The sequence below is a fragment of the Phalacrocorax carbo genome, chromosome 2 (genome assembly GCF_963921805.1).
Source record: "Phalacrocorax carbo chromosome 2, bPhaCar2.1, whole genome shotgun sequence".
Lineage (NCBI taxonomy): Eukaryota > Metazoa > Chordata > Aves > Suliformes > Phalacrocoracidae > Phalacrocorax > Phalacrocorax carbo.
Genome location: NC_087514.1, coordinates 124,488,496 through 124,512,198, shown reverse-complemented (window position 1 = coordinate 124,512,198; position 23,703 = coordinate 124,488,496). Strand labels below are relative to the sequence as shown.

The 23,703-nt window shown below is 37.8% G+C and overlaps 1 protein-coding gene across 4 annotated transcripts in view; it reads right to left on the bottom strand.

Annotated features, from left to right (window-relative positions):
• The window catches only part of SLC4A7 (solute carrier family 4 member 7), a 95,322-nt gene that overhangs the window by 48,806 nt on the left and 22,813 nt on the right, over positions 1 to 23,703 (bottom strand). For 2 of the 4 annotated variants that reach the window (XM_064444239.1, XM_064444241.1), the window contains exon 2: positions 9,665 to 9,746. In XM_064444239.1, the coding sequence (XP_064300309.1) occupies positions 9,665 to 9,746 (82 nt within the window). Of the gene's footprint in view, positions 1 to 9,664; positions 9,747 to 19,445; positions 19,556 to 23,703 lie in introns of those variants that run through there. The other 2 variants (XM_009506119.2, XM_064444240.1) reach the window with 2 other exon arrangements.

The following is a 23,703-nucleotide window of genomic DNA, read 5'->3' as shown; positions in this document are numbered from 1 at the left end:
TTTGATGTGACAACCCCGTCAGTACAACTCCACACAGAACTTTCATTTTTCTAACCATTATTTTGTCAGCTGAATGCCTTTTAAGCTTCATATAAAGAAGGGTATTCTTCCCCATGTTCACAAGGGAAAACAAAGAAAATCAAGTTAATATCTTTGTGAATTCTAAAATCCCATTACTTAGAAATTTGAATTGCAGAGATCATAGTTAATTACAGTTTTAAGGGACATTTGGAGGTGGGCTATCTGGTCTAATCTTGTTCAAAGTTTAGCCAACTTCAAAGCTGAAGCCATCTTTTTGATCAGGTTGGTCAAGAGGACAGCAAGCAAAGCTGAGAGTATCCGTAAGAATAGATATCCTACAGCCACTCCAGACAACCCATTCCAACATATAACATACTGTGTAAAAAAAAAATTCCTAATATCCAATCAGCACTTCCAGTACTGCATCTTGTGCATGCTCCCCCTCACCCTTTCACTATGCACCTCCAACACGAGTCTGACTCCATCTTCTCCATAAGCTCCCAACAGTCTGCTGAAAACAAAAACTTTGTGACAAGAATTACTATTTTTCCCAAAATCTTCAGATAATAATCTGAAGATAATATCTGAAGATAGATAATTTATTATACATGGAAGCCTTTATTTAATCAAATAATGCCATAGTCTATCTTGCCTTAGCATGGAGCTTCCCAGTATGGAAAAACCGGAGGATCTGCAGGAGAGATCCTACTATGTTTCTTAACACTGTGAAACAAGAAAAATGATGCAGCTGTGGAAGGGTTTTTTTTTTAAAAAAAAAAAAAAGCAGCTATGTGCTGCTTAGTGTCTTCTAACTCACATCCTCAAACACATTACCCTAGTAAGAAGCATTTGAAATCTATCATCTTCTCACACCTTGACATCAATTCCCCGACATCACAGAAAGTACTTGTACGCACAAAGATAAGCTCAAAGCAATTTATTAGCACAACTTCTACCTTGCCACAGGTCTGCTCTGACGGCAGAAGCACACAAATGGGAAAAATAATCTCAGGAGGATGGAAGTAGTCAAGAATGCGAAGAAAGTATTTTCGTGGCCCAAAAAAACCTCACAGCCTTCAAGGTCTTCTCCAAATATTCTCTGCTCTAGAGAAACTTAACAAGTAGAATTCCTTGGTTACACCACCCCCTTTTTGTTTAAAAGTTAAATTATTTCTAATTAAAATTCTGAAAATTCACTCAAGTACTGCTACTATGCTAATTCTCTAATTTTCTACTTAAAAGTAATGCTACATTTATTAAGTATACAACTAAATATATAATTTAATATTGATAATGAAGTTCTTAGTGTGAGACAAACTATTTCAAAATAAACAGCAGTGTATTACCTTATTTTACTAATGTCTTTAACACAAAACATTCCCAAGAAACAGTTGAATTATTTTCTAAGGAATTAATGTATTAAAAGTTAATTAGTATTTTTATAAAATATTTTAATGTAATCTTGGTCTGCCATGCATGAATTGACTACAAAAAAACCCTATTATTACCAAGGATTCTTTTCCTGTGAGGAGTTGTTAAAATAATTATTTGACAAAAATTGTCATCCCTTGCTTTCAGAATAAAACATTTGAAACAGAATTTTCTAACCAAATCTGTATAAGGGAGTAAAGGAAATTCCTTCACGGGACAGTTACATGCCATGGCTGGAACCCAAAGGTTCTCCAGAGTGCAGCATGTTTTATAATCCATAAAACCTCCTGGGCTCTGTTCTCTTAAAGTCTCCTGTTGCTCCTAGTAATTAAGTATATCTGCGAATACACCCTTTATACTAAAATACTTGGATAGCTAAAATTGAGAAGCGTTATCCAAAAATCTCGTATGCATAGCATATGGTAAGGCAGCCCAGTAAGTGTTTTCTCACTACACCATGAAAGACAGCATCATATTATGCTGACTGGCAAAAGCAGTAAACGCCAGATTTCTCATTACACACAGAAATGATTTTTTGCTGACTTAAAACCAAATATGAGTTGGTAGTGGCAGTCATAAGAGAAAAATGCACTGAGTATTTCTACTTGACACAATCAACACTATTCAAGGCATTATCGGAAATTCTATTAGACAGGCAGGTAGTTAACAGTAATATGAAAAAGCTTAGTGCCAGCTGACAGAACTACATAGGGATTCTGGCTCAAGGTCTTTGCAGCCCATTGCTGGCGCCAATCTCCCTTGCCTGGGAAAGGAGGAAGCACTTGGTACCTGCGGGAGGGGGAACTAGCTGCCCTTGCACCGTACATCTAAGTCAGACCATAGCTGGGCCCCACATTTTATCTGAGCCAGAGGTTCTTGGTCCAGCCTGTCTATGCAGCAGAGCTCAGGAAAGAGGATACGTACCCAAGATAATTTATTAGAGTTGTTTCTGTTGGAGAGGAAAAAACCTAGAAACATGCAATTCAAGTAGAAGTCCCATTAAGATCTAAGATTGGCCCTTCATCCACTAATAGGGAAACAAACATTCTCAGCCTTTCACAGACGTCGTACCCTGTAAGGACACGAGGCTTCCACTTCCATTGGCACTGTGCTTGAAAAGCATCTCAAAAGAAACATTTGCAAAGAAGATTTTCCCACTTCATCAATGGGTCACTAATACATTCTCATTACAAATTTGATCACACGCCTCTTTTACAACTGCTGCACACATCTTGCCCCCAAACACGTTTCCTGACATTTTAAGATTTGGAAACTATTACAGAGATAACCTTGCCTCGTGTAAGGTTTACCCTTTCCTAGAAAGTGTGAAAGTTTGGGTTTTTCTTCACAAAATAAGAAGTGTTCAGAAATTTAAAAAAAAAATTAAATTTAAAAACCCACCAAAAACAAAACCTCACACTTTAAAAACTTTAAATGCTGTGAAACATCAGCTTTCAGTGAATTGCGAATAGAGAAACAATCCAGAAAGATCTGACATCCATCAAGTCACAGGTTTAGCCAATTTTGGGAACAACTGATTTTAAAGGGGCTAAAAATAGTAAGATGAACGTTATGAAAAGCCATCAAGAAACAACAGACTGCAGAATCAAGTACAGCCTCCTATTGCTTCGCCTCATCTCAAAAATTTTAAATTTGAGCAATCTGGGGCAATCCAGTTCACCGAAAGTTCTATGTTTCAATTGGTACTGTTTGGTAAAACTTCGCTTTTATGGCCCTACTACTTGAATAACTATTTTTTCCTATGTTTTACATTATAAAACTGCAGTTAGTTACCTTTTTACAAAATTTCTGACACGGTCAGAACAGAAACATTACATAATGTTCTCTCAGATCAAAGAATTTTTAAAACTAAAAAAAATGTTAGGACAGTTTGTCATGAACTTTTCAAAAGCACTGCTTCCATCTTAGTCTATTTTATATTAAATATTTATTTTACATCTTTATGTAAAAGGCATTTGTTTTGAATGACGTCCATTTTTAAAACAACTCTGTTTTAAAAAGAAATGCTAAAATTAGCATGGACATTTCCCAAAACGGATTTTAAAGATTTAAGTATAACTAAGGTTATTGTCTGCTGCTGTTTTCTCATGAACTCCTTCAAGTTTAAATGCTGTTTCACTTTGTCTATCCTCTAGTAATGATTTTTCAATGTGATTGAACAGTTTTGTCTGTTTTAGAGGGTGAATATTGGATAATCTAGCCTTACTTGTTAGAAATTGTAACAATTCAAGGGTATACATATTCAGTACTGCCTTCTACCTCTACAGAAAAAGTAGCTGCATACTGAAAAACTTATAGTTTGCTGGGTCACCTCCTTCAAAGATTATTTTCACTTAAGGTTCAGTATTTTATAAAGATCTTCTACTTTAAATTGGCTACGTAAGAAGAGAAGCATAGCTAAAAAGAATTTTGATTCCCTACACATGCATTCCAGTTCCCATGCAGAAGTCACTGGAATTACTGAAGTCTACACTGCCCATAAAGCAACACCTAGATCACAGTATTAAATAGATCTAAGTAATTACAAATGCTGTCTTCTCTGAGAATGTTTTCCTTAAAGCAGAATAGAATACCATACACCTGATTTATATATCATGCAGACACTATACAATGTATTTTAAACAAAAATAAAATCAGAATATTAATACTAGTGTTATTCTAATTAATGACTTGCAAAGTATGCAAAAATGTTGACTTAGTTTCAGTATGAATACTACTACTCAGTCCCAACTCAGTCAGAAAGACTGTGAAGTTGGATAACGTCTTCCTTAGGAAGATAAAACATCCTGTCAGCAGCCATTCATCAACTGGGGTATGCAGAAGGGTTCCTTAGCTGTTGAGATCATTCCACAAATAAGAAATTAACAAGTGTCTCAAGGACACTTGTTAAGAAGATCTGTTTGTAGAATAATGAGTAATTTCACTTGCCAGGAGCTTACAGTATGTCTTTCCAGTAATTTGCAAGTAGCTTAACACACAAGTAAACATTTCAGAATCTATAGTAATTTGTAAACACTCTGTCTGGCAGAATCAGAAGCAACTTCCAAAAAGATTGTTCTAGAAATTAGAATAACACTCTGCCTCCAAAACCAGCAACAGATCAACACTGAAAACTGTGCCTAGTCACTTTGGGTACCCTATTGAGTTTTATGTCTACACAAGCAGGTTGCCAACTTTCCCTCTCAAAAGGCAGTGTGAAAACAGTTTTGATACCATTTGTTAAGGTTTGTGATGAACACCACAAGTAAGAAAAAAAAATAAGTGGAGGACAATTATTCTCTCTACACTGAGGTTTGATTACTGCATAAATGAATGGGACAAGAAGTCCTGAGGAACTTGCCTATGGACTGTATAACACAGGATTCCCATAGCAAAAGATATAAGTAAATTTTCAATGCAAATGTGACAAAGGTATAGCAATGCAGCCTAATACCAAAATTCACTTAATCACAATTGCATTTAAAATCATATTAGGAAAACATCCTCAGTTTTTATAACTTACAGAGAACCACTGAGCACAACTAACATTTATTTCTGAACGACAGGGCCAAAAGAATTTATTCTGCACCAGCTACTAGCACAACTGGTGCAAGTGAATGTTTTGTTGATGTTGCATATGACTCAGAGCATGTCTCACACCTGACTAGCTGTACTGTATCTGAACAGACATGTTTTTGCTTGCTCTCAGTTCAACCCAAACTAAGGAGCTGGCAATATCTTTCCATTACAGGGATATCACTAGAGAGGATGAAAGGCAGTCTGCAAGAATCATTAATGACCATCCTAAATTATTTTTGTTTTCAGAAAGAGTTACACATTTTCCTATTTTTGACCACCTAAAAAGATACAACTCCATGAGAAACACATTTCAAAATTTTTTTTTCCTGTTAAACACAGTTGTTCTTTAGACCAGTTAGGAGTCTTTTAAAGGTTCAAGCACTCATTCTATAGTTTGAGAGCCATAAGAAACCTGTTTGTACTGCCTAAGTTAATACAGCCTATGACAGAACATAAAAATGTAAATACTGAGCACAATCTTAAAGCACCAGTAGCTACAAAGTCCTGTTGTATTACTTATGTTCACCTGCTCCTGTACAACTTGTTTTCTTGAAATATTTTACAGGAACTATTCATGGGTTTTCGAACAGTTGCAATTTAGATGCATCTGAAAAGGTAGAATAAAAGTAAACCTGCCACCTAAGGAAAAAAAAAAAAAAAATCTTAGCAGTACATTCTACTACAAGTTGCCGGGTAAGTTCTTAGTTCCCCAAAGCCCTCTCATAATACTGAAACAATTTCTAACTACTCATAACACGTTAAACTGCAAAACATATGTAGAGCAACTTTTCCACTTAGATATGTAATATTCACTTCTACATGGGAAAAAAATGCAGTGTTAATTATCTGTCCTTATCAACTAAGATTAACTTAAAAGCACAGCTGTTTTCTTAAGGAAAAATAAGGCTCTAAACCATCACAGCATCACAGATAATAGGGTCACTTGAAATGTAAACACTACTTACACCTACCACAGGATAGTGTGAGAGTAGAGTAACTATCAAATCACCTTAACTCTTGAAAGCAGTTTCTTGGATTTAGGCCACAGAAAACTAGTCCACTGAGACACACACTCTTGACCTCAGACTGTTTCTGGAACAAGATATCTGCTATGTGTAAACTCCTTATCTTTGCTATGCCTGTAACTGGTATGCTAAGAGTAGCAGAACATATCCCTTTTCCCTTAAACTGTATCTAGTAAATGTGTTCTCAAATCAAGGTGGAAAACTAGCTACACATTTAAAGAGACAGGTCCTGGCAATATCAAGCCAAACATATTAACTCAAGTTTAAGAAAGCTTTCCTCAAACATGGTGCTTAACAGAAAATGCCTTTTACAAGATGGCATGAAATACCTCTGCCATTACTATTCTTGCCTTACTTCGTTATTACTCTCATTCATTGCAGCTTGAAGAGTCTGGCATCAAGTTAAGAACATTAGGTGCTCGTAAAAATGTTGTTTTTAGGATGTTATTCCCCTTTCTAGCTCTTCTGTAAACTGACATTTGTTATTTCAAAGTAAGGCCTTACAGCTTAAGTAAAGAGCAGTACCTTTATTTAGTACACACACAGTCTGCCCACCATTGCATTTTACCATCTCTACCCATTTCTCTTTTACAGGAAGACAGTTACAGAACAAGCAGCCTGTGCCTAACCTTTCTAACCTAAACACTGTCACTCTGGATATGTACCACACTTTCCCAGCTACCATAAATAGAATGCAGAGCTTGAGAACACCTACCTCCAAGATCTATTTTCCCCTTTAGCATCTGGCCCTCTTCCCATTAACATTTCATCACAAAATTTCCAGAAAATAGAAGTAGCCAATACTGACAACACCGAGAAACCTTTGCTTTAGCATTAGTAGCAAAATTATGCCTTCTACATCATCAAACCAATCAGCATTAGTTTGTACAGGCTTTAAAGCACTTAAATATCACCTGTCCGTGCTAGCTCTTAAAGTTTTAGTGCTCTACGTCATAGCTGAACTGGATTAACTGCTTCCTGCCTCCCCTTAAAAATGAATCAATACACACTTCTGGAAAAACTTCCAGATTCTTAGAACTCCTTTTCAAGTCACCAGCAAAACAAGTTGGAAGACTGGACCAAAACAGTTTCAGGTCTTACAATGCTTACCGTAACTAATGCTTGACTACAGCTCTTCCTAAGCCTACCAGAAAACAGTCACAAGTCAGTAATGAAAAATAATGCTTATCTGGAGGATTTTTACTGCTTGCAGCCAACAATCCCATTTCTCCCCTTGTAGGATTCTAATACCAGAATTAAAACAAAACCCAAAAATCCCACAAGCCTACTTTAATCATAATAGCTTATAAATAATCATCTCCTAAATAGAGCTGTAAGTTCACATAAATTTATCCTCTAATGCACACTGAATATAAAGAATCTCTTTCGGTGAATCTCTTCCAGTGAATCTCAAATATAACTATATGAGTCATAAATAACTGTACTTACATACCTTTCTCTTTTGTATGGGAAAGAAAAAAAAACTTCTGTTCATACTTTGGAACAGTTTCCACTGAAAAACGTCAAAATACATGCTGTCCCTCCCTTTCACCATTCTATCATCATTTTTAAAAACAACCAATTTTCTTACAAATATATAAGATATGTACAAAGTATATGTAATCACCAAAAATAATTCCTACTTATGTAGGAAAATGTGTGCCTACATTAAGCTTCAGATATGTGATAATCCTACTAGAAAATATTTTTCTTGTCAGATACTTCTTATTAGGTATTTGTTTAACCTCTGTATAGCCAGCCCTCTCTCATGTTGAAACACTTACACCAGGTCACTGCAAAGACTGAGAGGTAGCCAAAGGAAAGATAAGGCTGCACGGCTAAGAGCAAGGCGAGGACAGCAAGATCTCATCTCCTCCTTTCAACAGCTGTTATGTTGACTCAATTGCTCATGAAACAGAAGCCTTGGTTTCACCTTAATTTATTCTTTGGCCGTCGGTAAGAGGGGTATTTTCCAGAGTCAGCAATACAGGTGCTTAAATTGCCTCAAGCAGCCTGAACCCCCTGCCTTCCCACCCAGTATCTTGTATAACTACAGTGCTGACCTAGCTGAAGCACTTCTGCAAATGTGCTACAAAAGAGACTGGGGAAGTGAGCTGGCTGCATGTTCCCATGGTTGAGGCTTTACAGCTGTTCACGCAAACTGCTCCAGCTGAATGCCTGCTTCCCCTTAACCCCTGACTCCCTGCAAAACACACACATGCTTTTTCTGGGTCATCTCCCAAAGAAGAGCAAGAGAAAAGTGAAGGAGGAGACAGCTTAAGTTTGCACTGAAGATTTAACTGCAGAAACAGACATGGCAGGAGTTTCACCGCAGCTTAACCCTATCTAAATTGGCATTGTTGCAGCCTCCACCACTGCACCTCTCAGCCTAATATTCACACTTCCTTCCTCTCCTCTGCAGTAGCGCACATCCATCTGTGTGGCAAATTGGTTTGGGGTGCTCAACTGCTGAGATCTTTCTTATTATTTTCCTTTGTCAGGACTGCTACGTTTTTTTCTGGCTTAGTGTACTTAAGCAGGTTTACGGTACAGTCAGACAAGTGTCAGTGCAAGATGGAAAGCAGTAACAGACAGAGGGAGCAGAGCAAGAGTGTGACTGCAACAGCAACAAGCAACCATAGTCACTTTGAACTGTCTCAAGTTAGACCACAGTATAAGAAAACATGACAGCAACCTAAATCAACTTTTCTCAGCTAGAAACGGCTGCTATAATGGCTCTCTGGTGTTCTGAAGCAGTAAGAGTCAGTACTGTCAGGAAATACTACTTAGTGAAACTACTGCTAGTCTTCTAGCATTTTGCAAATGTTAATTAAGCTTCAGAGCATTCTATGTGAAAAGTGAATAAATAAGGTTTTAACACTGGATCTCCCTAGCTTTTTCCTCTGGCTCCACGAAATAGCATCCATGAATCTTCATCCCAAACTACTTCCTTTTCAAGTCAGTGAGAAATTTTAACTTAGATGAAGTATCTAATTTTGCATTTTGCTATATGAAACTAACTCAATGCCATTTTTGTTGCCAAACACAGGATCTTGAGTCAAATAATGAAGACTCACAGGATTCCATAATGCTTCAAACTGGCAGCAGATTGCAGAATGTACTGCTTGCCATGGAACTAGAAGCATTGTTATCTGTTCAGACTCAGTATTTCAAGTGCATGACCCCACTCGCAAGGACACTTAACTTCCAGAAAACAAAACAAACACCTCCCTCATGGCCCCTGTTCCCCGAGTTTTGACTCTACAGAACTTCACATCATTCATGCTGGGAAATTACTTACCGACAGCCGTCGTTTTTTTCAAACCTACAATCTCAGAAGCAAGCTTTCCTTGGAAAGCTTCATAGTATTTTTTTTAAAATATATATTTTTCTGTGACAGATTCGAATAACAGTGCATACTCATTAGCATGCACAGAGACAACAGTGCAGGTCATCTGCCATCCACTGGGTTTATTCCTAGAATTTCATGATGGCCATAAAATTCTGATTCCTTTAAGTAATACTGGTTGCACTTGAAGGAAAATAGATGTTTTATCCCGAGGCAAAAAAATACATGTTAAGCAAACAGAAAATCACCACAAACTTACTCTCTAGCTCTTCTTTCTCAAAGTTTGTATTGATAGTAGAGCTGATTTTGCCCATATCCACAACGGCTTCTTCATCATGACCCTGAAGAAACGAGACATAAGTTTAACTTAAAAATACACAGAACTACTTTTTTCTAAATTCCTACATATATTTTGCAGTTCTGAAGCTGTTTGTCAAAGTTTTCTAAAACAACACTTTCACCTCTGCAAAACTAAGAAAGAAAGTGGCATTGAAAATCTACCCACCCAATTCTTCCAGAAAACATTACCCTGTACTGAAGGAAAAAGAGTAAATCAACAGATATGCTAAATACCATGCAATTTCCTTTTGCACCACTCTTGATTTCATCGTATCAAGGATCAGGACATACGTTTCAGGAATGTGATGTTCTTTTAGTTTTACATTCAACAGCAATGAAACTACTTCAATAAATAACTGGAAAATTTATAAAAAGTGACATAAAGTTAACAGAGTTCTTGAACCCATTTGGTTAGGGGACAATTCCTGTGTGAGATTTTCCAGCACAAATAAGCAGCTTTTGCAAACCAAAGGTTATGTAAAGGGGTGGCAACAGAGTTAAGTTATACAACTTGGGGATCTCTCCTACAGCAACAGTTTTTGAAAGATTAAAATAACTGTTTCACTCAGGTTTCAACAGACAGCTTGTTAACCACACTCCTATCTAATTCAAATTTTTATGCACAAAGTTAGAAAACAGCAGTTGTGAGACAATCTTCTCAGATTCCATTACTACCAAAACCAAACCACTCATAACGCAAAAGCACAGTATTTGAAGTAGATATGTTCACGAATGAGTCTTATCTGTGAACATGTCCTCTAATCACATTTAGCACATCACTAAAGCAGACCTTTAAGCACTGCCTTTTGCTCAGTCTTGAAAATCTCATAATCTCATACTTGACATCAAAACAACATTAAAGTTGCCTTTTGCATTCCTTAGAATACAGTCCACTTTTAACAGCTCACAGTTACAGCCTCCTGGCAGAACTGGTTCTCTAAATTAACTGCTCCCTACCCTAAGGATAATGCTTTACTTTAGCAGTTAGCCTGCCACTACACATAGCTAGAAATACATAGTTAAATGTAAAGAATACTGTCCCTGCTCTTTCTGCTCCTTTGGGCACACGCTTTTTTCCTTAAGACAGATCTATCAATCATGAAGTCAGATACAAAGAGCTGAAGCAATGGATTTTTTTTTTTTTAAAAAAAAAAAAAAAACACCACACAACTTAGTTTTCCATCGGATCAGTCCACCAAACTGACTTTTCTTGTGGCCATATGACATGACCACTACATCCTCCACAAACAGATATTTGATCACTGCTTCTGGCAGCAGCCCACTGGTGCATTTACATCAATCAGCGTGGGATCTGGGATAATGGTTTCATGAGGGAAAAAAATGGAAGCCTAAATCAGGAGTCTTATAGGGATGGGAAACCCACCCTAACAGTGTTGATATTCACCTAAACATTGATCTTAGAATTACTCCACAGTGCAATGCTTTAAATACTGAACAGGTTTTTCATCTCACAGGGAAGCAACAAGGATGAAAACATACCTGTGTAACAGCTCTAGGTTAAAACAACCAACAAACCTCCACCAAAAACATATTTTGAACACACAACTCCTTAGTCTTTCCAAAATAGATATCTATAATAGTGTATTGTGCACATGCACACACACAAAAAAAAATCCAAATCATACAGGGGAAAAAATTTTCAGGTGACCAAAAAAAAAAAGAAGATATGTCAAAAGCAGGTAGACCCCATAAAAAATAAAAGCAGCTGGCACCATGTAAATAAGCAAGGTACAAGAAAATAGGGGCACATGGCAGAATAAACCTCTGAAAACTAAAGGCCAATTCTGAGCTGTGTCCCTAAGAGTGGGGTTTTCAAGAAAGGCCCAGTAACATAACTTTGTCACTACTGCTACATTGCAGATGTAGCGTTTTGTACGCATGTTAGAAAAATCAGAACTCCTGCACACTCCAGACAGCTACAATTAAAAAATTCAGGTGATTAAACCAAAGTTGTGTCTGATGGGCAAATCTATGAAAATGTTACAAGGCCATATTAATGCAGAAGTGGCAGAAATTTAGAAAGTGTCATGGTAATAAATGGGGGGAAGGGGAGACAGTAGGTACAAGGGAAGTACATTCCTGTCTCCTACTCTCCAAACCAAAATTGAAAAGCCCTCTAGAACATGCCTTCATGATGGCCTCTCATCTCTTTGATAACCATTCCAGAGGTGGGGGGGGGGGGGGGAAAACAAACAAACCACGGTTGCAAAGTGAGTGCTGGCTCTATCTTTAGTGAAGATGTATTTTCCAACACAGCTTGGGAAAAAAAATTTGTAACATGCATATAAACCCAACAGCAAAAAGAGGTCTCTAAGAAGCAACATCAAAAAGCTTAAGTTACCAATATTCTGAGGCACCAAATAAGTACATCAAAACATTTAACTGCATTGGTAAGGCCATAACACTACCTAGGAGGAGTCAAGCATACCTACTTTCCCCTTTATCTCAGTGACACAGAAATAGAAAATTATAGGACTGTAGTACACTCCAGTTCACAGAAACAGATATACACATAAATCCTGCACGTTCCCAGAAAACTCAAAATAGAGACGGAAATAGATGAAGTATTACATATCCTCTAAATTATCTGAAGTGTCCTGTATTTTAAGACAGAGAGAGGAAAAGCCCTAGTATTAGGAAAACTGCATTCAAAACCTCTTCCGCAATTAGCCTCATGTTTACAGCCATAGACTGCTAAATATCCTGAACCTAACTTCCCCCCCCCGCCCCCAACAGTCCTTTTAGGACACTTGGAAGCTTGCCCAACATAGGTTTTGAGCAATAAAGAAAGATAAAAGTTTTTCTACAGATTACACAGACTGCTGCATACTGGTAGAAAATTACACACACACTGTGGAGAAGAAAAAAAACCAAACACATGCAAGAAAATATTTTGTATCCCAATAATATTTTGAACCTGTACTTGCTGTATGCCTTATATCATATTAATATTTATCACCATTTGCTTTAGTAACAGAGGTACTTTGCCAACCTTATACATACAGAAGCACCCTTCAAAACCACATCATGTGAAAGTAACATGTCTTTTGAGATTAGATTACAGAAAGGCATGCATGCCCTTGTAAACCATTCTATCCCTATCTTAAAGTACTCAACATATGCAGAGACTCTTCCAAGAATAAACCATTAGCAACCACAAATATCATACATGAAGAAAGCCTATCATTTACAGCCTTTGTTTAGAAAAACACAATGCATCATTTTAACATAACCATTTGTGATGCCAATAGCAAATCCCACCATAAGATACTTTTGCCTTCGGTCAGGTAGAAAACCCAAAATATTCAAATACACAATAAAATTAATTCCAAGCTACCACCTTTTCCTTGCTAAAAATCAAGTCTGTAGGGCATAGGTTTCCAGTAATTATTTCTACCATGTCAGTTTAAGGCACAAAAGTGAGAGAAAACTGTTTCAGTTGCTCAAAACATGTTCCCACTCTAGTTGTCTCTTGCTTTCTGAACTTTTTACACACATAGAGAGGTGGGATTGTTTAAAACTCACCCACTTCCCTTTCTGAGGGGCACAGAGAGTGACTTCATCTTACAGCAAGCACTCCTCTGTAGTTTGCTACCCATTTCATGTGAAACTTGACTTACGCTAATCCCACAGATGCCCAAAAAAGAGCGGATGAAGACAAGCCAAAGTAAAATTTAAGACTAACTTGGAATGTATGCAACTTCTCTTTTCAGTCGAGAACAATTAAGAAGGGGAAAAACCAACACAAGCAGCAACCAAGGTGCCTCAGGGAGAGATTAAGCCTTCACATTGCTCTTTTGCAATGAGAGGGTCAGTTATAAAACCAGACAAATCCAGAGTACTTCAAGGGAAAATAAAAATCGTAGTCCATTAAGATACACTGACTATATACTTCTTCCTAACACCAAATTTGTGGATACTCACAAACGTACTGTAGAAACAGCCTTCCAGTGAAAATTTCGTATTCAACAGAGGTGCCTACTACATACATTACAAGTCTTCTCAGCCTTCCAGCTTTCCCCAGCATGAAAATGAAACCCCTTTTCAACTGTTGGCAACCAGACCAGACTTTCAAATACTCTTTGCTCTAGCAGAATCCCAGTACGATTCCTCTTGCCGCCTCTGATTTTCAAATGTCTTCTCATTCCAGGAAAAAAAGAGTAATTCCCCTTTCATTACAAACAAGAAAGCATCCAGAAATTGTTTACACTTTCCTTATTTACCTTCTCAAACATATGCCTTCATTTAGGACAGTAGTTTTCAGATCTAAAACATGAACACTACATGTTTTTTAAAAAGTAGTATTTTTTAAAAGTCAATCCTAAATTGCATGAATCATTACAGGATGGCACTCAAGTTTGCAAGAATTAAGTTGTCCATCTCCAGCAGCATGTGTTAGTTACTGTCCAGTGGACTGGCAGAAATATGACACACGCAATATTAAATCTAAAGGAGATTTTCCACTGTCATCTGTACAAGCTCTTCTCACCACGCAACTCGTCTAACCTTATGCAGTCACATACACATGACAGACTTCAGATGGGCACACTGCCAAAGTGCATTACTGAATAACCACTTCCAAGAGATACAGCTTGCTACTAACACATTTTCAAGGTACTTGAAATGTAGTTCAATCAATTCATTCTGGTGATAGACAACGATCATACAAATGGCTCATACAGTTAACAGAAAACCTTTGAAATGTAGTAATAGTACAGTAATTGTTTTGAGAATAATTTGAGCTCGACATTTAAAACCATTACTTAGCTAAGCCAGTGTTCATATGCTCCACTGACATCCCCTCAGCCCAAAGCTCTTCACCAGAGTTGGGGCACTACTTGCAGCACCAGAAGAGATAGGACTAGTGTTCATGCGAATATGTAGGGATCAGGAGAGGACACAACCAAAAAACGTCACCACCACCTCCCACCCCTACCCCCCAAAAAAAAAAAAGTTACATTACCACTTCCATGCTACAAAGAACTTTCACTGCAGCATTTATTCATGGAGATGCAGGCGCTTACAAAAAAACCACCACACAAAAAAACCCACACCAAACAACAAGAACAAAAAATACCGAGGGGGGGGACACAGGACGACAGGGACAAAGTGTGTTCGTATCTAGTTTTTTCCCTTATACATCTGTCCCTGGCCAAGAGTTTAAAACTTCTGATTTTGATATTAGTTTACTGCAACTGCCTGCACCATCACAGTGAACATAAATATTGCTCTATGACTGTAATTATATCCGATCCTCTCTAGCTTGAACAGAAGGCAGTTAACTTAGCCCCTCCTTCCCACAAGAACCCATGGATGATACATCTCTGCTTTGTAGAGAGGCTAGATCTGGCAGATGGGATTTAGCTCTTAGGCTGGAATGGGGCACCAACAAACCGTTCCTCTCAAAACACGAGCACACACTGCTTACAGATCCAACTGGTAAACCTATACAGCATGCTACTGTAGATATATATACTAAGATCAAATGACAATTTTCGCAGAGTGCATTTTGCTCTTTGTACTTCGCTCTTCATTCTTTCAGCATCAGTATACAGGAGCAGTTAAGCTGGATCAAACCATCCATCCAACCCAACATGCTGCCTCCAAGGGGATACAACAGTAGAGGCCTACAGCAACTTCCCAATGAACTTACAAATCAGTGCAAACAGAATTCAGAATGGTGGCTTGACCTAGACCCAGGAAGCAACTGTCAAAGTATTTTTGTTGTATCGTCAGCCCTCACACTGTCAGATCCGGATATCTGTCAGAAGACAGATATGATAGCCACCAAGGCTTCAGTAACAAAAAAGTAAAATTAAATAAAGAAAAATTACCAATATTGCTCTGCTTGAAAAATAAAAGTTTAGCTGGAGAAAAATTAAAACCTTCATTTTGACCACGCATCTCAAGGATAACTAAAGAGGAACTACAAAACCTGACTTTGCCATTGTTTTCCAGATATGTGTATGTACATACATAAAGTATTTTAAAACTGACCTTTTGTCACAAAGCTACTGAAATACGTTGTTCAGAGTAATTAAGAACCAGTAGGATAACCCATGATTCATTTCTACAGCAGCATTTCCTAAGTGGTTTGTTTCAGAAGCCAGCATTTCTATTCTAAACACACATAACAGTCCACGTAGTCAGGAAATAAAATACATCTGATTTACAAAAGGCACATACACAGCCTCTTCTCATCTATCCAGTCTGCCAGAACTGCAGGCTAATAAGCACTAATACTTCAGGGGAGGGTGGGGGAGGAATCAGACAAGACCAGTGTTATCTCCTAATTTTGTAGGACTGTAATTCTACCCATAACAGCAAACCTGGGAGTGATAAGAAAAGAAACCAGGAAATTAGTATATTTTTTAATGCCATCTGTGACTACTGTATGCAGAGTTCAATGACAATCATTCTACCTCTAGCCATCATCAGCACCAGGTCTACACCATAGCTGTCCCACTGCAACCGATACAGAGCATTGAGTAGCCTTAGTTGAAACTGAGTAAATTAGGAAGGGCTTTTTGACATGGTTCACCTGCAGGAGCGACTAACAGCAGCACTTGGTAAGTTCTAAATATATTGTTTTACTTCTCTGTCAGATTGATCCTGCATTTAAACCAGAGGTAAGATGAGCCTATGGTGCGCAGGAGGGCAGGCATCTCCAGTTGCTGCCTCCTTGAAGGACAGCCAGCATATGAAAAAATCAAAGCTCTTTCCAAATAGTGGTAAGTGAAGGTATTATTCAGCCTAATAAACAGTCTTTAGCTGAATTGCACAAGTGGCCCTATAAAAGCATTTGAAGTAAGTTCTTTGGGCACAATATCGGTCTACACAGCAATACTGTATCTTCAGAAGTTGCCACAGTGATGAAACACTAACAGTTCTAAATCAAGCACATAAACCTAACAACCAAGGGAAAATGCCCCAAATATAAACGGACCCTGTCTGACCCCTCTAAATATATATGGATGAGAGTAAAATTAATAATAATTCACAAACAGAACACTTGTCAGTTTTAAAATAGCAAGCATACCACATTGACGGGTACCCCCTTAGTCATATTTGCTATGGTCTCATTTGCACAGGAACAGCTGTTTTCCCAAGTTGCTGTTTGGTTTTTTTTTTCTTTCTACTATCATAGCAGTAGGCATTCCTCAAGCACTACACAAAAGACTTCCACTACAGCTCAAGGGTTTTGGTGTCACCCCTCCCTCGCCTTTTTTTGTGAATTTTATCTGTGGTTATACAATTACTACTTTACACAACTCATACGTAAATGAAGATCCCTCCTAATCAAAACAATAATCAGAGCCCCACAGGAAGGTTTGACTTTTAGATTTCAGTAAGGCCACAGCTATAACGAAAGAGGTTAGGAATACTTAAAGAAGTTTTTCTAGCCTACTAATCCTCTAATTAACTGCTCAGCTTACCCTACTAAATACATCTGACCAATCTGCTTCTAGAAGACTTAGAAAAAACAGGAGTAATACAAGCCCTTGGTTTGGACAAGTATGTCCAACAGACATTAGACTTCAATAAGGCTCTCCAGAGGTTGCATTTTACTTTTACTTTTCCAAAACTGTACGCGGAGGACAGTCAAGAAAGAAATGTATGTGTGCTAATATTTTAAAAAAAAAAAAAGGGGGGGGGGGGGGGGGAAATAATCCTAAAATCCACCCACACACCAACAAAAAGACCCACACCACACTTTTGGGAAAAACGCAGTTCTGAACATGTTAATGTTTTGCTTCCTGCACAGTTGAACATTCAATGTTTACAAATAATTTCATTTCAGTGGTTCTATAGCAGGCATTACTCTCCCCACTGGCATACTGAGCACCACAATCTGCAAGACAAGCCACGTTCCAGACAACTCAGACAGTAGTCACTGGGCAGTAAACACAGTGTTTGTGTTAATCAGAACACAAAATTAAATTCAGAGGGAAAGTCAGAAAGGAAAAAGAAGCATAAACGCTGACAAGAGCACAGTCACAGCAGTGACTGGCCATAACCTATAGCACACTGCAGCAATTTGTAAAATAAATAAATAAATAAATAAATAAATAAATAAATAGATAGGTAAATAAATAGATAGATAGATAAATAGATAGATAAATAAATAGATAGATAAATAAATAAATAGATAAATAAATAAAAAAAATAAATAAATAAATGAATGGGTTTGAATGAACGCATGGGATGCCTTGTTTAATATTAAGGAATTACTAAAATGCAAGAGAATATTCAGTTAAAATCAGAAGCCCTTATGAATTCAACCCAAGTGTTCTGCAAGCCAGAAAATTTACCACCAGTGAAGTTAGCAAATAATGTCACCAATCCAACACAAGATATCAGGTTGCATATCTAACATTATAGTAGTTGTTTTACGAAGTTGCATTTTATCACTGTGTCACAGCACTAAGTTTCATTCAAAAAATCATAGCTCCATTCAATTTCTAAAATTACAGTTAAAGAAAAAAAAAGTTTCCCAATAGCCAAAATGAAGTTTCTCTAAATTATAAGGCATAACACTGTAATGAAGTATAGTTTATACATTGCACTGCTTCGTTCAAAATTGAACAGTTCTGTGACTATAGTATGCAAAGTAGAAGAACCTTTGTAATTGGCCATCTCAGATCTTTGCCTAGACTTCTAGGCATATGCGTGCCCGGTAGAGTTCTGTGTCCAGAGCTGAAGGCAGCACCACAATATAAAAAAATCAGAGATCAGTCACTGTAGTACAGAGACCCTACCAAACAAGACCACTGCAATCCGATACATTTTAACATATCTAAATGAAACCCTTACTACTTATGCTCACAAAAGGAACAGAAAATTTAGTGGTCATCTTAAAAAATTTATAAAAAACAATTCAGGGGTCTTCAAAGCTTTACAGCCTAGGAAAATTTCATCCGATAGATTTTAGTTTCCAGGGAACTCTAAAGTAGTAATCCCTATTACACACTGCACTGCAGTTAAATGGCAGTGATAAAGACTACCCATACAAGAGCTAAGCAATAGCTTGTAATACTAATATTAGAGTTCACCGCTTCATTGTAGAAATCCCCACGAACAGAGTTTTGTGGCTATGCCACTTAAGTCTGAAAAAACACACTACCTCCATGAACATTTTACTTCAGTTACAGAGCTCATTAAGTTCATTCTTTTTTTCGGGGGGGTGGAAGGGGTGGGGGGTAAAAGGAACAATCAATAGGCTATTTCAAGATTCTTTACCAGAAACTTCCCTGCTATACTTGCACAGACTTACTCAAAGCGACAGCTGACAACCTTCAAATTAAGAAACGCTGATTCAAAATAATGCAAAATTTAAAAAAAAAAAAATAAAAAACACCAAAAAAAACCAAACAAACAAACAAACCACAACACTCAACCACTCTCAAAATCTGGTAGTATACTCTCATGTATTTAACAGCATATTTTATTTCTGGATTAAGCCAGTTACTATGTTTAAACAATTCTAGCTACACAAAAAAATATCTTCCCTAACACAGAAATCTCTACTTCAAGTATTATTTCTACCACTAGAGCTTTCAAAAATTTCCACAGCTACTGAGCCTAAGGTAGCACACCATTCTGAGACACAGTTGCTAAATATCACTTGCATCAAAGCACATTCAAACCGTTATCAAGTTATACAGCAGCTATTTACATACAGGTTGCATTTGCTTCCCTGGATGAGCTTCTTCCATGCCGATGTGCAGAAATGGAGAATGCCCTTGTACGAGACCCTGTAACAAACCTCCCAAGAGATCAGAGACTGCGCGTACATGACTGCTTTAGCTCACTCTGCTTGACACAGATGTACTCCGGGAAATTGCTCCCCAGCCCCACAGCCAATCACTACCTCGCCAGTCTCTCATCTCCCAGGCCACCGATTACAGCTACCACAGGGTCGCACAAGAGCAGAATGGATGAGACGGCATGCCTTCAATTCCAGCTCACAGAATACCAAAAAAGGAACTGAATCAGAGTTCAAGACTTAATATTTTCTGCATCAACAGCAGCTAAGAAGAGCTCCAAGGTTATATTTTTGCTCTGATACAAGACTTTATTAGCACTACAAAATGAAAGCACATCTGAACCTCAGGTCCCAGAACAGAACAGTCCAGAAGTCAAACATCTGCTAAGTGTGTTTATAGCTGTATTATCGACTTTTCACTGAATACTCACTCCAAGGCAGGGGTTTCTTTGACAGAAGCAATCATAAGCAATATATTCTTGTTCAGCAATCAGGGCTTACTAAAAGTCCTCAGGTTTTTTTTTTCCCCCTGTTGAAGAGGTAAAACAGCTATCCTGTTAGCTGCAATTAATTTCATGTGTCCTTCCAGAGGACAGCTCTCTGTTTCAGGTATGAGTAGCTACACTTTTTCCTTGCTTAAGACAACCTTAGAAAAAATGCAACCTCCACTCTAGCAGATCAAACTCAGAGCTTCATTTCACTCTTCCTCTCTTCATCACTAACGTACCTTAATCTCCTTGTCCCATCATGTAATGCATAGAAAAACTGGCTCTTTAAGGCATTATCCATAATTTAACCTTCATGACGTGACACTGCCTTCGTTGTTCTTTTTTCTTTCATTCCTACTTCTTGGATGACAAGAACTCTAGTAATGAAGCTGGACTGGTGCCAACCCAACCAACAACTTAGACAAAACAAATAACATACTGTTCACAAACGTGGGGCAAATATCACCAGCCAAAGAAACATACTGTGCAACTGTGAAGATGGCATTTATCACCTAGTAGTTGAGAAATCAGAAGACCACATTCAGTTCCCCTCACTGCCTTTCTCAGTCCAGAAAATTCTCTAACCATAGACTAATAAAAGTATTCTCAGATAGTGCTGACAAGAGAGTTTAAAAGTAGTTTGTTTCCACTCTGTAAATAGATGTCCACTCTAACATGTGTGTGAATCTTTCTGCTTCCAAGCTGCTAAAGGCCTCTCTGGTGCTATATGTAAATGACCGTAAACTAAATCATTCATATAGCAAGAACGAAAAGTTGAACAAAAATATCACATACCCTAACTCTTAGTGACCTCTTCTCAACTGAGCATCCTAAAGGAAACCTATTCTTTACCCAATGCGGAGCACATACAGGTTCATACAGTTCTTCAGCTACTCAGATGAATACTGAAATACCTATCCTGAATTGTGTCCTGGTGGATCTCCCACACTTTAATGCAGTCGTCTTTAGCATAAATCTGTACTGGAAGAACTTCCATTTCTAAAAGTACAGAAGTTGGTTTGTGTTTAGGTTGGAGGGTGGGGCAGGTGGGAAGAGGCTGCCTATTCCTTTGGGGAAGAATGGGAGGGGGAGGGGGCATCTGAGAATCTCACCTTTGATTTGTTTTGTTGTTTTTTTTTTTTATATAAGTTTTGGAAAGAATACTTTCTTTGTTTGGAACTTAAAAAAAAACCTCCCTGAAGCACTTTATTGAAATCTTTTTCTGGTCTGTAGTCAACCAATTTCTAATTAATACTCAGTCTTGGAACACAAGAAGAAAATAAAACCCACACAAAAGCTTCATTAATTTAAAAAAAAAAAAAGCCAAGAACATGTACATGCAGAGCCAAGCTGAAAAATCCAACATTCTAATATATAAACAAGGTTTTTTCTAACATATGGAAGTTTTTGTCTTTTAAGTCCCATACCAAAATACCTTGTAGATAAACGCCTGTTCTTAGCTAAGAATAAAAACCAGGGGAAAGCTTCTCATTAGATGGAAGAACAACACAGCAACTTCAAACTGCAACTGTCTCAACATGCTGAACTACAGAAGTATTCTAAAATAAACTGTAGGCAAATACATTCAAAATTATCAGATCCTTGAACATGTTCAGTGACAACACTGAGAACTCAGAGCAAAACTATCTGTGCTGCAGCAATGTTTCGACCATATGCTTGATGCTGCAAAAGAATCTTTATGAAGTGCATGAGGGCTTGTGTTGGTTTTGTTTGTTCGTTTTAAGAAAAAGAAACATAGGTAGCTACCATGAAACATACGTTTTGTCCATCAATCTTTCCTCCTTAATTTTCACTTCTATACCCCTTCAAGTTCCACTTATTTGAGTTTATCTCTGGCTACAAAGGCTTTCTTTTTTTTTTTTTTAAAGACAGGTCCAAAAAATATGTATCTATTCTCCAGACAGAAAACAAAGATTTCATCTGAGCTCTTAGCAAAACTTTTCATAAGCAACATATAGTCCATGATTTCATTGTAAGCAGTCCCTCAAAAGGTACTAAACTGAACTAATTCCAAAACCTCCGTTAACCAGGGGGTGGAATGCAGAAACGTTTACAATGGATTAGAAGCATAATTTTCATGTCACTTGTTATGACTAGTTTCTGGATCAATCTGTATAAATATTCCCATCACACCTTAGAGCAACACTAGCATTAACACATCAGCAAGCCGCATGTATTACTACAGCCATAACCTCTTATTTCCTATCCCCTAAATCTTGCTCTTAAAATGAGAGCGCAATTATGATTCCAGCCTATCATGAAGTGGCAGTAAACTGCCTTATTGCTGGGTCTGCAGAGTCTCTAGCAGGCAGAGTTGTGCTTAATCTGCCATTCTGAGATGGCAGGACACAAAAGCATGGTTTTATTTAAAGTAACTGTGGTGGACAGGACTGTGCTCTCAGCAGGATTTACCACAAGCTATCAGACCCAGCCAGGTAGGAACACAAGGAAACTGAGTGCTCATTTGCTTGCGAAGAGGCCATACTGACACACTGACACACCTGTAAATTGGTAGATCTGTTATGAGGTTTCTATTGACACTTTAAAGCCCTGTTTTGAGGGGTGAAGTGTTAAAGAGTTCCATCCATAATCCAAACTCAACCCCTCCTTATATGAACAAATATACAAAACGAACACAACAATATTTTCTAACATTGCAGGCCAAAAAAACCAACCCAGTTCACTGCCACATTTCTTCATCTATCTGAACGGATACCATCTACAAAACTCAAAGTACCTCTCTTTAGAAAAGAATATAAAAAACAAGAAATACCTACCCATGAGACAGTAAGACAGTACTTCTAAATGAGACTTTATTTTGGATTGCAGGGGCAGGTCACAGGGGAGTCAGGAGAGGTAAGGTGATAGGGAAATAAGATGATGCAGGAGCAAGTTGTATGACACAAACTGTCTAAAGTTAGTATGTCAAAAACCACTACAGACAGTAAGAAGCTGAACAAAACTAAATGGGAATCTACTAACTCATATTAAGAACAACAGCTTCCTATGAGTATTCTATTACTCATAAATTAAATATAAGCTTTTCCTCTAAGGAGATGTTATTCCCTCAAGCAAGGGAAACACGGAAACCTTCATAGGCAGTGGCTCAGCACTTAATGAAATAAAACTATCCATAAGAACTGAGAGTTTGACTGCCTGCATTTCAGAATAGGATTTCCATGTAACAGCTAGTTCCCAAGAGGTACATCTCCATAGCATGCTTCAGCTTGCTTCAGTTAGTTTGTATCGGCACGTACACATCGAACCGAGTGTTTCCAAAAAAAGAAAAGAAAAAAAAAACCATGGGGCAGGGAGGAGGAAGAGATGTATTCTGTGCAGATAGTCTCTGGTGTGTCACCCCAGTACTGGACTCGGGTTTCTCAGCACATTGCAGGACAGCTGTCACAAGCCACAGGGATGCTGAGAGCAAGCATGGGGCAGATCGCTCGTTCGAGCCCTCCTGACATTACACAATTACACATCATTCTGAGAGCTGCATACTTATGCTCTAGAGAGGATACCAGTGAAATTTGTCATCTGAACCATCACCAACAGCGAGATTACTATGTACTCTACTGTATAAACTACTTAATTAATCACCCTGCAGTCCTGAGTTGGATACATTGATGAAGCAGAAAAACAAAAAAGATGTATGTGGTACTT